The sequence below is a fragment of the Trachypithecus francoisi genome, unplaced genomic scaffold (genome assembly GCF_009764315.1).
Source record: "Trachypithecus francoisi isolate TF-2019V2 unplaced genomic scaffold, Tfra_2.0 Lachesis_group5, whole genome shotgun sequence".
NCBI lineage: Eukaryota > Metazoa > Chordata > Mammalia > Primates > Cercopithecidae > Trachypithecus > Trachypithecus francoisi.
In genome coordinates this window covers 127,999,118-128,014,055 of record NW_022681470.1, presented here as the reverse complement: position 1 = coordinate 128,014,055, position 14,938 = coordinate 127,999,118, and the positions used below count along the sequence as shown (strand labels likewise).

Genomic DNA, 14,938 nt, shown 5'->3' with positions numbered 1-14,938 from the left:
TTCCTGGACTCAAGGGATCCTCCCACCTCCACCTTTCACCTGGCTAATTTTATTTATTTATTTATTATTAATATTTATTTTTGCGACAGGGTCTTGCTGTCTTACCCTGGCTGAAGTGCAGTGATCACGGCTCACTGCAGTCATGACCTTCTGGGCTCAAACAATTCTTCCACTTCAGTCTCCCACGTAGCTGGAATTACAAGCATGTACTAACATGCCTGGCTAATTGTTAAGAGATTGGGTCTTAACATGTTGCTAAGGCTGGTCTTGAACTCCTGAGCTCAAGAGATTCTCTTGCTTCAGCCTTCCGAAGTGCTGGGATTACATATGTGAGCCACCTAGCCTTTTTATGTTTTGTAGAGACAGGGCCTTACTGTATTGCCCAGGCTGATCTTGAACTCCTGGACTTGAGTGAGTCTCCCGTCCAGGCCTTCCCAAGTGCTGGGATTATAGGCATGAGCCACTGTACCTGGCCTAAATGTTAATTTAATCTAAAAAACACCTTCACAGAAACATCCAGAATAATGTTTAACCAAGTAAATATCTGGGCATAGTTGCACAGCCTAGATGACACATAAAGGTAGTAATCACAATTAGTTTCAGTGGGGTTTGAGCTTTTTTTTTTTGGAGACAGAGTCTTGCTCTGTCACCCAGGCTGGAGTGCAGTGGCGCGATCTCAGCTCACTGCAAGCTCCACCTCCCGGGTTCACGCCGTTCTCCTGTCTCAGCCTCCTGAGTAACTGGGACCACAAGTGGCGCGCCACCATGCCTGGCCAATTTTTGTGTTTTTAATGGAGACAGGGTTTCACCATGTTGACCAGGCTGGCCTCGAACTCCTGACCTCAAGTGATCCGCCCACCTCGACCTCCCAAAGTGCTGGGATTACGGGCTTGAGCCACTGCCCCCGGCCATAATATTTTAAAAGTCATTGCTCAAAGGCTTTTGTTTGTCAAATATGTTAAAAAAAAAAAAAAACTTTAAAAATAATGTTCGTTTCATTTTCATCTCTTTTTAAAGTTTCTATTGTGGATTTCATAATTACATAATTCAATAGTATATAATTTAATATATAAATAACTAAATATAGTTTTTGTTCAGGTTTTTTACTGATGGGGTTTGAAATTTAAAATTTGGAGACTCAATCTAGAGGATAAAGAAATGTAATATAAAATATGGTGAAGAAGATTGTGGGAAGAGAAGCCTTTGAAGCAATTTAGAAAAATAAAGGAAGATTGTTTCAGCTTTGAAGGGGTTTTTTTTTTTTGGGAATTGTTTGTCATTGAGTGTGTTTCAGTTTCAGTTTGATGAGAATTCTAATTTACAGTAGTTCATATTATGCAGATTGAGTTTACTGAGCAGTGCATTTTCTTGCTGTATTCAAATATATTTTGAAAACCAGATGATAATCAGAAAGCTTCTTGGAAGAATAGAAATAGAGTGGCAACTTGCTTTTAGGAGTAGAATTTCTTTTTGATGGTTTAAGGTAGAGAAAGAGAAAAGTCAAAAGGAGATAATTTGTAAATAATGTGACTAAACCACAAGTGATTTTAAAAGAAGCTGTAAATATGGAAAGGGATGATACTTGAATATTTTTTCAGCACTGCAGACTTGATATATGAGAGGAAGACAGCACCAAGTTATTAGTCAGTTTGGAGCTTGTTCTTAAAGCAAGGGAAATGGTGGTTTCTCTGGCAGGAGGTGGCATCTGTGAGGACTGAAAGAGCCTTGTAGGACAGTGGTACTCTACTGTATGTCATTATCATGTTTCCTGCGTTGCAGAACATGTTTAATAACATCACCACAATCCTGTTAGGTGGGTGATGGGATTTCCATTTTAAGATGGGAAAACATTCAAGGAGCCTTGTTAGCTTGCCCAGTTTCAAACATCTCGGAAATGGCAGATCCCAGAATTTGAACTCGGGTATATTTGATTTTGTCCAGCTATATAAGTCTTCGTTGAGTACCTGCTATGGTGCCAAGCATGGTGCTTAGGCTGTGGGAGTTCAGAGTTGAATAATGCATGATTCTGGCTCTCAATATAGTATAGCAAACGAATAAGATAGTAATTTTAGGGAGCCTTGGGGACATGGAGAAAGTCTGAGAGTTTAGGACCATTTTCTGGTGGACATAATGCCTGAACTGAATCTCAAAGGCCAGGGTAGGGGGGATTTGGGGAAGAGTTGACTGCAAAAAGCAGAACAGGGGAGGGTGTTGCAACTGGGAGAGCCATGTTTGTAAAGACATTCAGGCATAAAGTAGCAAGATTTATGCTTACGGACCTGTTTCTAGGTCTTAATGGGCGAAGTGAGGGAACTAGTAGATGAGCCTGGGTTTTTCCTTTTATACCTCATTGCTTCTCTGTACAAATATCAGAAACTGTTTAAAATATATGTGGATAACATTTTAGACTTTTGAAAATGCATTTTTATCTTCCTTTTCTAGGATCAGTTCGACAGCTTAGACAAGCATACACAATGGGGAATTGACTTCTTGGAAAGATATGCCAAATTTGTTAAAGAGAGGATAGAAATTGAACAGAACTACGCGAAACAATTGAGGTAAGTTAATTTTTTTTCAGTTTTTAGAAATGAAATTACATGTTTAAACAGTTGGATATTAGAGGAGTGTGATATTCCAGAGGTTAAATTCTATGTTTTTCATCAGAATTAGATTGAATTAGGTAACTGGTTTGTTTTAATGATTAATTAAATCATTGGCCAGTACAGTACCACAAGGAATATTGACTAGCTGGATCACAAATAGCTGTCATTCCAGAAAGACACTTAAAAATCTGAAAACTGGGCAGCATAATGCCAGGAAAAAGAAATATCTGGGTGTTATTCTGTTTTATACTTTTATTCCTAACTTTTTGCTTTAGTCATCTTTTCAAAGTATTGAATATTTCTTCAGAGTTTCTCTTTTCTTCAGAGTTTGTAAGACTTGGAAATTGAGTGTGTGCTGAGCTGAGTTTGTTTCTGTCAGTATTCAGTTACATATTTATAAATGAATGTGATTCTAGAATGTGTTTTGGAAGATAAAAGTTTTAAAGGGAAAAGTTTAGTCTTAAAACTGATGGACTTTGTGACAAGTAGTTGCTGGAACTTATTCAGTAAAAATGGTGCTTGAAGTCTGAAGACTAGACACCAGTATAAGATTTTAGCTGTAGGATTTAGGATAAAAAAGTGTCCTGAAGTGACAAAAAAATGCAACCTAAACAGGCATACATGACTACAAAGTCCAGGCATATTTTGATTCAGGGGTCAAATAGTCTTCAGGCCCCATTTCTTGGCTGTGCTCCCTCTTGTTCTCTTTATTCTCAGGTTCCATTCATACCATCCTCTCTATTCCTTTAGCTCTAGGTTTTACATATTCATACCCCCATGTTCTGGAGAAGAATGATGGTCTTCTTTATTGTACCTTTGGGGAGAAAGGAAGGGAGGGAAAGAGGGAGTGGGGGAATAGAAGAAAGGAAAGGGGCATGAAAGTAAGGGAAAATGCAAGCCTGCACCAAGCTTCTTTTCTCCAGAAATACTAGCAGAGGGTCTCATTTAGTCATACTGACTTTGGTTAGGTTATGTGTTTATCTTGAACAATTCACTAATATTGACTTATAGCTAATGATGGGGGAGGATAGTTACTCAAAATTAATTTAAACTAGTGGTCCTAGAAGGAAGGGGGAGATACTTGAGTGCCTCATATATCCACCATAATAGTGCATGTAAGCAACTGACTGGATGCAGGGATGGAATAGAGTCATAAACAGCTTGCTTATAATATTTTTATAATGGTAAACATGATATTTACTGAATAATGGCATTATGCTAATTTCCTAATCCATCGTTCTCCTGTTTTTTTAAACAAGGTATTTTCCACATGAGAATATAAACAGGGAGCCTATTAGTATATTAATAATCACAGTGATGATGTTTCATCTGTCCAAAAGTTAGTGATCTGGGAGCCTTACCTCTCTAGAATCTAGAAGAGCTTGAAATGGCCTCTGAGAGATTAAAATAGCAGCTACCAGATGTATTCTTGTGTGACAAATAAAAATTTTATTTAAATTTTCATTTGATCTCAATTTTAGCACATTAAATTCTCAGACTTCTATTGGAAAATTCTCAGTTTTTCCAATAGAAATGAATGAGAAAAAATGCTATAGGTAATACAGTGATGGCAGTGTGAAGGGACAAACAATAAAGGAAAAGGTTTAAAAATTACAAAAATAGATGAAATTTAATGCAGGAGTGCCCTAGTTCATTTTGTGTTGCCATAACAGAATGCCTGAGTCTGAGTGATTTATAAAGAAAAGAGGTTTATTTAACTAATGGTTGTACAGGTTGGTAAGTTCAAAGGCATGCCCCCAGCTTCTGGCACAGGGTTTTGTTGGGTCAAAGGGGAAGCGTGGATGTATGAAGAGAGAAGGAAAACCTGAAGGAGTACTGGCTTTTAAAAAACCCACTCTCAAAAAGTGATCCAGTCTTATTAGAGTGAGAACACAACTCACTACCAAAAATGACACCAAACCACTATCCATGAGGGTGGATCCCTCATGATCCAAACACCTCCCATTAGGCACTGTCTCCTAATACCACCACTTTGGGGATCAGATTTCAACATGAGTTTTGGTTGGGGTCAAACAAACCATATCCAAACCATAGTGAAAAGTGAACCTACTTCTAAGCCCCCAAGAGAATCACTGTATTATACAGAGTGAAAAAGTAAATACTGGTAAGAATGATCTTGGGTCCTCAAGAGAAGAATCAGATTATTTTAAAGAAGGCAGAGAATATAATAGTGTATCTCAAAATGTTTAAAAAGTCTAATCTGTCCTTTAATCTAGCATTTTCATTTCTAAACTTCCCTGCAGAAAAACACAAGTGTGCAAAGGTGTTTGCATAAAACTCTTCATTGCAGGAAAAAAAAAAACAAAAAAACAGTTTCTGCTTGTAAAAGTGCCTGTCAGTAGAAGAAGGATGAAAAAGACTGTGGTAGATAAAGTTTTAAAAAAGTCAGGTTTACCAACATTTTAAAACTTAAAAGCCTTATTCATCAGGTTGAATGATGAATGTACAGTAAGAACTGAATGTACAGTAACATCATTTTATTGCTTACTTGTGTTTGTATATACAGTATTGTATAAAATTTGTATGTATTCTGAAGAGGTCTAGAAGAATACACCCATATTATGTTACAGTGATACCCTTGTGGAATGATAAGGGAAGGAACCTTTTATTTCATACACTTTTGAATTGTAGTCTTTTCAATGATTGTGTGTTACTTTTGTAATTTAAAACACTTGTTATTAAGAAGAGGTTATGCTTCAAAAGAGATTCCTATCACAAATTATAAAAGAAAAATTGATAATTTATAAGACAAAACTTCAGTAATCTGGAATATTTATCTGTCCAAGACTACTTAGACCTCAAAGCTTTTGAGATGGCCAGGGTTTTGCTAGTGTAACAGGACTCATCTAATCAAATGGCAGACTTGTTTGCCTTCTCTCTGTTCTGAGGCTGATAATAACCATTACAATTTTCACTTACTTGCAAAAAAGGGATTGAGCTCTGGTTCACTGAAGCAAGGGTGGCTAGAACCCACAACTTCATGATATGAAAAGTAGAATTTTGTATTGAGAAAGTGGGTTTTATTATGTACTGATGCTTTAGATAGGTGATTTGAAGGAATAAAGCACACTTAAGGAATTTGGCACATTTCCATTCTAAAGATAATTCTCAATAGCAGTGATTCTCAGCAAGGGTAGAATTATTGGAGTGGTGAGGTATGAGGAGTAATGAAGAGTTGAGAGAAAGCATGTTTAATTTGAAATGATCTACACTGAGATTTGCTGCTTTGGATGACTACTTGGTAAATGATTGGATTATCAGCTGCTGTTTATAGTATGTCTTTTATCCAAAGGGAAGAGGTTTGCCTTGTTTGTTTCCTCCTCTTTAATGGGAAAAATTCTTTTGGTTAACTCCCCATATTTTTGCTAGTGCAGAGGGTAATTTCTTTCATAGTGAGGCAGCACTTTTTTTTCCCTCCTAAATAATAACTGTTATATTAGTCCATTCTCATGCTGCTAATAAAGACATATCTGAGACTGGGTAATTTATAAGGGAAAAAGATTTAATTGACTCACAGTTCAGCATGGCTGGGGAGGCCTCAGTAAACTTATAATCATAGTGGAGGGAGAAGAATAAGTGCCCAGTGAAGGGGGAATCCCATTGTAAAACCATCAGATCTCGTGAGAACTAACTCACTGTTGTGAGAACAGGATGGGGGAAACTGCCCCCGTGATTCAGTTATCTCCACCTGGTCCGTCCCATGACACATGGGGATTATGGGAACTGTAATTCAAGATGAGATTTGGGTAAGGACACAGCCAAATCATATCAACTATATTCATGATGTTAAACAATTACATTTTAAATATATTGCAAGATTAAAATTTCTTAATCTTTGGCAATTCCAGATTGTTTTCTTCTTTTCTCCCTCTACTCTTCTGTTCTTGTGTTTTGATGGTGTTGGTTTAACTTTATTCTGGTGTTTTATACTGATTTTTGGTTTTGGTTTGAGGATGGGAGTAAATAGAAAATAAAGCATCTAATTACGTTTGAAGACATAATTACATACAATTGAATCAAGTCCATTTTGATTGATGGAAAATGGTTACTTCAGATCACTTGGTAGAGTGTGTTTTGTTTGCAAAGATACATGCAACTGAAATCAATCATTCTTTTAATAAACTTATACTATTGTATTTGTATAACAGAGATTAAGATTTCTAAGTAAAAAAAGGAGCCCTATATATGTGATAAGTATGTATCATTTTAGTTTTTTCCTAGTAAAAGTAATTGTATTCAGTTCTATCATAGAGATAGTGCTGTATGAAATTATATTCCCCAGCCTCCACCCCAGAGCATACATAAATTTTTGGTTCAAATGTGGCAGTATGGTATAGTGGAAGAGAATTAGGCTGTAAGACAGGAAGCCATTATTTTGGCCAAAGCAGAAATCTCTGAATTCCTTTTGATCAGAGATTATATTATGTGCATTTCTATACCCCATACTAAGCCTACCTGGTACCTCTGGAACTGGGTGATTAAATATAAGTTGAATGAATAAGTAATGGAATAATCTGTGTTTCAGTTTAGTTTAGAAATTAGGATCTCTGACTGCATGCCGAACCTTTGACTGCATAGCAGCTTTCTATTAATACTGGAGTTCGGTGTCATGTACATCATTGTGATGTGGTCAAGTTGGTGTTATATACATCATTGTGTCTACTAAGAGCAGCCCCATATATTTCTGGTAGGCTTAGATACAGAGCAATCCAAATACAGCTATTCTGTCAGAAGTGCCTTTCGCCTCCTGCCATGAGTCGGAAGCCTCCCCAGCCTTGTGGAACTGTAATTCCAATTAAACCTCTTTTTCCTCCCTGTCTCGGGTATGTCTCTATCTCGTTTTACTTTTCTCATACCTCTTTATCAGAATTTGGTTTCTATGTCACTCTATTTTGTCTGGCTGAAAGATTTTACATTCTCATCAACAATACACAAAGCTTCCAGTTAGTCCACATCCTTGTTTTGCAAGTAACCAGCCTAATCGGTGTGAGTTTGTTATCTCCCTGTGGTTCTGACTTACTTTTCCGTGATGACTAGTGATCTTTTCATATGCTTGTTGTCCATTTGTGTATCTTTGGAGAAATGTCTTTTCAAGTCAGTTTTTTAAAATTGAATTACTTGGTTTTTTTGTTTTAGAGTTTTAGGAGTTCTTTGTATATTCTGGATTTTAACCCCTTGCCAGATATACGATTTGCAAATTCTTTCTCCTGTTCTCTAGGTAGCCTTTTCATTCTCTTGATTATGTCCTTCTATGCATTGAAGTTTTAAATTTTGATGTAGTCAGTTTATCTTTTTTTTTTTTTTTTTGCCTGCTTTTGGTGTCATATCCAAGAAATCATTGCAAAATTGAATATCACAAAGATTTTCTCTTATGTTTTCTTCTCAGTTTCATAGTTTTAGGTCTTTGATGCATCTTGAGTTAGTATTTGTATGTGTTATAAGGGTCCAGCTTCATTTTTTTTTTTTTTCGAGACAAGAGTCGCACTCTGTCGCCCAGCCTGGAGTGCAGTGGTGCAATCTTGGCTCACTGCAACCTCTGCCTCCTGGGTTCAGACTGTTTGAAATGTTTGTTCCTCGGAGCCGTAAAGAAATAGCACTTGAACATAAATTTTATTTATTTAGTAAGACCATTTTTACTTCCTGCAGAAAGGGTACACTCGTGCCACGAGAGTACACCGAACAAAGGAGACAGGGTCATTTATAAACTGACGCATCCACCCTACTGGTGTGTCCAGTTTCCATTAGCTGGAACGGGACCTCACCCTGATTGGCTAGCAACTTAGAACTTTTTAAAAAGAGGTAAAGGTAGAGGGGAACAAAGGAAGGAGGAAGTAACTTGTGGAATGTTGAGAAAGGTAAAAACACTTTTAAATAAGGAAGAGGAACAGGCTATGACCTAATGCTTGCTTGGACCAGTCTGAGCATGCTAGGGCAAATATTTGGGCTAAATTGTGGGAGCTAAGAACATAAAGTACACTGATTTCCTTATTACAGCTAGCAGGTATTTAAGAATGTTAGCACATGTCTTTAAATACATTTTGCTTCTAAGAGAAGTTACTGTTTATTCCTAATTAGATGGGGAGGAAAGTCTTTGAAGAGGAACCTCTACTTTACTTTTTACAAAATGATTCTCCTGCCTCAGCCTCCGCAGTAGCTGGCACTACAGGCACCTGCCACCATGCCTGGCTAATTTTTGTATTTTTAGTAGAGATGGGGTTTCACCATATTGACCAGGCTGATCTCCTGACCTTGTGATCCACCTGCCTTGGCCTCCCAGAGTGCTGGGATTACAGGCATGAGCCGCTGCGCCTGGCCCAGTTTCATTCTTTTGCAATGGATGCCTTTTATGTTTAAGTTGTAAGAGAGAAGGTTCTTGACTGAAAGTGATGGAAACTCCAGCTTGAGCTAATTTAAGTTGAATGAGAAATTTATTTACAGTATAAATTTATTGATTTATTGATTTTAATTTTTTATTGAGTTCAAGAAGTGGAATAGTCATACTGCTAGAAGGCTTGGTCTACAGCTAGGTCACAGAAAAAGATAAAGACAGTATCTGAAACACAGCCAAAGCCCTTTGTTGTTTCTTCTTCTTCTTCTTCCTCTTCCGCTTCCTCCTCCTCCTCCTCCTCCTCCCCCTCCCCCTCCTCCTCCCTCTCCCCCTTCCCCCTCCTCCCCCTCCCCCTCCTCCCTTCCCCCTCCTCCGCCTCCCCCTCCTCCGCCTCCCCCTCCTCCGCCTCCCCCTCCTCCCCCTGCCGCTTCCCCCCTCCCTCTCCTCATTTTGGTGGGTTGGTGGCTTTATTCTTTTAGCGCAGACTGACTTTCTCCATGTGGCAGGAAATACAGTCACCAACAGTGCCAGTTGTATGTCTTAGAGATTCAGCTCCCATACTGGCCTCAAAGCTGTGTCAAGTCCAAAGTCTTAGAACTTTCAGAAAGGGATCTCGTTGGTCCAGCTATTTCGTTTACTATCGTTGGGTCACTTAACTGAGCCCACAATTTGGGCCATATGTGCTAATCTGGCAGCTCTTAAGTAGGTTAAGAAAAGGGGTACTAGTCAGTGAGTCTCAGATCTCTAATATTATCCTTTGCTGGAAGAAACGGTATGATTTATATTCCATTTTGTAAATTAATAGAATATTGATCACCTCTTAAACAGTAATTAGAACTCAGCCTCTCAAATGTTGAAAGTTTGAAAATGTATAGAGGTGATTCTCAGTCTTTTAAGATTTTTGAGATAGTTTACATTCTGGCACTTAGCTGCAAAATGTTTTAATAGAAGTGAATTAATGTTTTGAGAATAGAAATTTTGGAATATTTTGTAATTTTTACTGAAACTCAAAAGTAAATATAGACATGACAAAACTAGAATGGATAAAAAGATTAGAATCAACAACTTAAATATACATTAAAAAGGGTGATATATTTAATATCACATATATAACTAATATGTATAGACTGCTATAATCTTTGGAGATGCCCACTAAATTTAGAAGCCTTCTCTGACAACTGAAAGAACAACACTAATTTCTTTTGTATCCAAAGTGCATAAAGCCAAAGTACATAGAAAAACATGGGCCGGGCGCGGTGGCTCAAGCCTGTAATCCCAGCACTTTGGGAGGCCGAGACGGGCGGATCACGAGGTCAGGAGATCGAGATCATCCCGGCTAACACGGTGAAACCCCGTCTCTACTAAAAAATACAAAAATCTAGCCGGGCGAGGTGGCGGGCGCCTGTAGTCCCAGCTACTCGGGAGGCTGAGGCAGGAGAATGGCGTGAACCCGGGAGGCGGAGCTTGCAGTGAGCTGAGATCCGGCCACTGCACTCCAGCCTGGGCGACAGAGCGAGACTCCGTCTCAAAAAAAAAAAAAAAAAAAAAAGAAAAACATGGATCCACACATACATTCACTCTCTCTCTCTCTCTCTCTCTCTCTCTCTCTCTCTCTCTCTCTCTCTCTGCCTGCTCCCTCTCTCCCTCCCTTCCTCCCCTTCCCCCCCAAAACAATGTACCAGCTTATCTGTGGAATCTATTATAATTTCTGTAATATGTACTGTGTGTATATAAAACGTTATGTTTTAGTCAACTCCTGATTTATGACAACATACTAAAAACATGTCTCATACATAAACTGCTGTCAGTTTGGTGGAGAATCTGGATTTAGAAGAGGGGCGAACAGAAAAAGAGCCTAGGGGAAGTAACATTAAGGGCAGATTTCTTAAACTAGATGAATTGTCTGAAATATTTTTAGTTTAGGAACGACCTGAATACTTTGCACTTACATATTAAAATTTATTTGAGCTAATAAGCATATTGTGTTAAAACTGCAAAGCAGGGATTTGCGGGACTTACTGAACCATTCATGCCTTTGTATGACTTTTTGTTGACTTTAGACTGTTTTTTCGGAAGGCCCAAATGAGATCAGCTGCTTCGGAAGAATACATTCTTATTGTATATTTTTATTATTAGTTTTATTTATTTATTTATGAGACAGAGTTTCGCTCTTTCTCCCAGGCTGGAGTGAAGTGGCGCGATCTTGGCTCACTGCAACCTCTGCTGCTCAGGTTCAAGCAATTCTCCTGTCTCAGCCTCCCTAGTAGCTGGGATTATAGGTGTACACCACCACATCTGGCTAATTTTTGTATTTTTAGTAGAGATGGAGTTTTGCCATGTTGGCCCGGCTAGTCTTGAACTCCTGACCTCAGGTGAGCCACCACGCCTGGCCTAGTTTTATTTTATGAAAGCATTATATGATCATTATAACATTTAAATTCAAGTCCCTTCCCAGTTCCTCTCCTGAGAAGTGAGTACTATTAATAATTTGGTGTGTTAGCCAGGGCAGTGGCTAACGCCCATAATCCCAGCACTTTGGGAGGTGGATCCAACATGGTGAAACCCCATCTCTACTAAAAATAAAAAAAATTAGCCAGGCGTGGTGACATGTGTCTGTTGTCCCAGCTACCTGGGAGGCTGAGGTGGGAGGATTGCTTGACCCAGGAGGTGGAGGTTTTAGTGAGCCCATATTGCACCACTGTACTCCAGCCTGGGTGACAGAGTGAGACCCTGTCTCATAATAATTGAGTGTGTCTTCTTTCAGAGCATATGTTTTCCTATAAATTTGGATTTGGTGAAAAATGAGAAGAATGTCTTGGACAGTGCTGTAGTTTTTCAGGTTGCAGGGTTGACTTGAATGGAGTCTTTAGTGACCTGTGTATGGCATCTGAGGGCTCAGAATATTGGGGTTTGGGATGAGTCACCTTTAGATGTGTGAGTTTTACATACAGGGAAGCAAGATGAATTTATTTTTAAAATTGCTTAGGATTACCTTGCATGTTCAAAATACAGTTATTTTCTTCCTCTTCCCCTTACCTCTTGTGTTACATGTGCTTTTCCTCCCAGAAGCTAGAGTTCAAATTAGTGTTATTTATGTGATGTTTAAGCTATTAATGACTTCTGTGGTTACCGTCGGTAGTACTCATAATTCTTTCAAGTATCAGAAGCCTAACTCAGATTGGTTTAAACAAAGAAAGGAATTTACTGGCTTATTTGAGTGAAAAATTTAGGGATCCAGGCACTTAGAGAAGTGTTTTGGATCTTTCTTCTTGGCTTTGCTTTTCTCTTTGTTGGTTTAATTTCCCAGTAGGCTCTTTTCCCATGGCTTTAAGATTATGTCCTATCAATTTAACAACTTCAGCAGAAAAAGAGCATGCCTTCCTAAGAATTACAACAGAAATTTTAGGATTGACTTTCATTGGCTTAGATTAATGGACCTGGATCAAATGAATACTCCCAGACCTTAATATGTGGTCACCGCGACCACAGGTTCATAGGTATGACAGTGGAGGAGCTGTATTTTAGGATATATTAGGCTATACTAGAATATTAAATTCCAAATCCCAGGGACTAAACATAACTAACTAAACACTTACTTATTAACACTCTTAATCATGCGAAGTCTGTTACAAGTTCAGACAGCTCATGTGGTAACTCAAGGATCCATACTCTTTTCATCTTCATCTCATCATTCAACCTCCACGGTTGCTTCAGCAGAGAGTGAGGGAGCCCAGAGGGTTGTACACAAGCTCTAAATGCTTCAGCCTGTACTTACAGAGAGCTCATAGCCCAATGCAGAATTGATCACGTGGTTCTACCAAACTGTTAGGGGGCTGGGAAGTGTGTGAAATAACATGGCTTTTTGATGAGCAGAAATGTGTCTCCACAAGCTGTTGCAGAAGAAGGGTAGTGATAGAGGTAGTTAAAACATGTCCACTACAGACTGGGACCCTAAACAATGTTTAAAATGTTGCTATATACAAATGTCAATTTTTGAAACTACTCTATGAAATGCTTTTTGCTTAAATTTGACTTATTTAATGCAGTTCATGAGTTTGTGCTTGAAAACCACTGAACTTAAAAGTAATTTCTAGAACACAACCCCATTTATAGGTTAGAGACTATGCCTGTCATAACCACACTGTTAAATCACCTGGTAATTGCTAAATTCCGTGGATATTTTAGGTACCTGTTTTATTATCTTTGATGAGTTGACTGTTTCTTAGAACAACTTCTTCTTCACCCTCTTCTTCCTCCTCCTCTTCTTTTCCTTTTCTTCTTCCTCTTCCTCTTTTTTTTTTTTTTTTTGAGACAGAGCCTCACTCTGTCGCCCATGTTGGAGTGCAGTGGCACAATCTCAGCTCACTGCAACCTTCGCCTTCCAGATTCAAGCAATTCTCGTACCTCAACCTCCTGAGTAGCTGAGACTACAGGAGTGCGCCACCATGCCTGGCTAATTTTTTTTATTTTTGGTGGAGACAGGTTTTCAGCATGTTGGTCAGGCTAGTGTCAAACTCCTGACCTCAAATGATCTGTCTGCCTTGGCCTCCCAAAGTGTCTTGTCTTCTTTTTTTCTTTTTTTTAAGGAACAAGGTCTCACTCTCTTTCCAAGGCTGGAGTGCAGTGGCAATGATCATAGCTCATTGCATCCTCGAACTCCTGGCCCCAAGGGATCCTCCCACTTTGGCCTCCCAAAGCACTGAGATTGCAGGCGTGAGACACCTCACCTGGCGTGTCTGAGAACGTCTTTAAAAAAGAAATCCCGGCCGGGCGCGGTGGCTCAAGCCTGTAATCCCAGCACTTTGGGAGGCCGAGACGGGCGGATCACGAGGTCAGGAGATCGAGACCATCCTGGCTAACATGGTGAAACCCCGTCTCTACTAAAAATACAAAAAAAACTAGCCGGGCGTGGTGGCGGGCGCCTGTAGTCCCAGCTACTCAGGAGGCTGAGGCAGGAGAATGGCGTGAACCCGGGAGGCGGAGCTTGCAGTGAGTTGAGATCTGGCCACTGCACTCCAGCCTGGGTGACAGAGCGAGACTCCATCTCAAAAAAAAAAAAAGAAATCCCTTCTCTTCAATGACAGACTCTTGGGTTTTCTGTTACCCATATGTCTACTCAACTTAGTTATCTCAGCTTTGTTGTTGTAATGCCAAAGCAGCCATAGACAATACATGCATGAAATAGTGTAGTGCATTCCAATAAAATTTTGTTTTAAAAATAGGTGGTGGGACATAGTTTGTTTACCTCTAATCTTCCTAGCTGTTCGTCCTTATTGTTCTTCTGAAGCAGCTCTTCTTCCTTCCGTGTTAAATTTGTGTTAATAGATGGTCTTTAGCTACCTTTCATTTCATACTTCTTCAGTAGCCTCATTCGCATTCATTATTTTAACCATCTCAGGTGTTGGCATCAGGTTTGAGGCAGGTTTTGGCTTTGTCACTTACTGGCTATTTGACTGTGGGCAAGTCACTTAATATGTCTGAGTCCTGTAAAGTCAGGCTAATAATATCTGCTTGCAGTTGTAAGCATAAGATTATATATAAAGTGTTTAAGCATTAAGATTGGCAAATAATACATGGATGACAAATGGTAACTCCTTGTTGTTTCTGTTATTGTCTTTACATGTTTACCCTCATATCTGCATCGTGATCCCAGAAGTTTCTTTAGAGTTCTAGTTTTTACTATATATCTCTACTGGGCATTTTTATTTAACTCTTCTATAGTGTCAGTTAAGGAGCTTTCAGCTTCACGTAATAGAGTCGTTTTATGTAACAAATTTGGAAGTGGCATTCTAGAGCTTAGTGATGATGTCAGGGCATTATCGTACATCTCTTGGTCTTTCCCCTCATGGTTTCAAGATATTGCAGTAGCTTCCAGCAGTCTGTCCTCCCACATCTGTATACAAACAATTTTATAAAGTAGTCATAAGACAGGGCTTCTCTTTATGTATTTTTTCCTTTTTATTGTAAAAATTATTGTTTTAAAAAA

General features: G+C 38.9%; 1 protein-coding gene across 6 annotated transcripts in view; it reads left to right on the top strand.

Moving 5' to 3' along the window:
• The window catches only part of FNBP1L (formin binding protein 1 like), a 100,422-nt gene that overhangs the window by 48,824 nt on the left and 36,660 nt on the right, over positions 1–14,938 (top strand). For 5 of the 6 annotated variants that reach the window (XR_004433714.1, XM_033196643.1, XM_033196638.1 and 2 more), the window contains exon 2: positions 2,443–2,558. Coding sequence is in view for 3 of the 6 variants with exons in the window: in XM_033196643.1 (XP_033052534.1) it covers positions 2,443–2,558 (116 nt within the window). In the remaining 3 variants the exon portion in view is untranslated. Of the gene's footprint in view, positions 1–1,785; positions 1,922–2,442; positions 2,559–14,938 lie in introns of those variants that run through there. The other variant, XM_033196640.1, reaches the window with a different exon arrangement.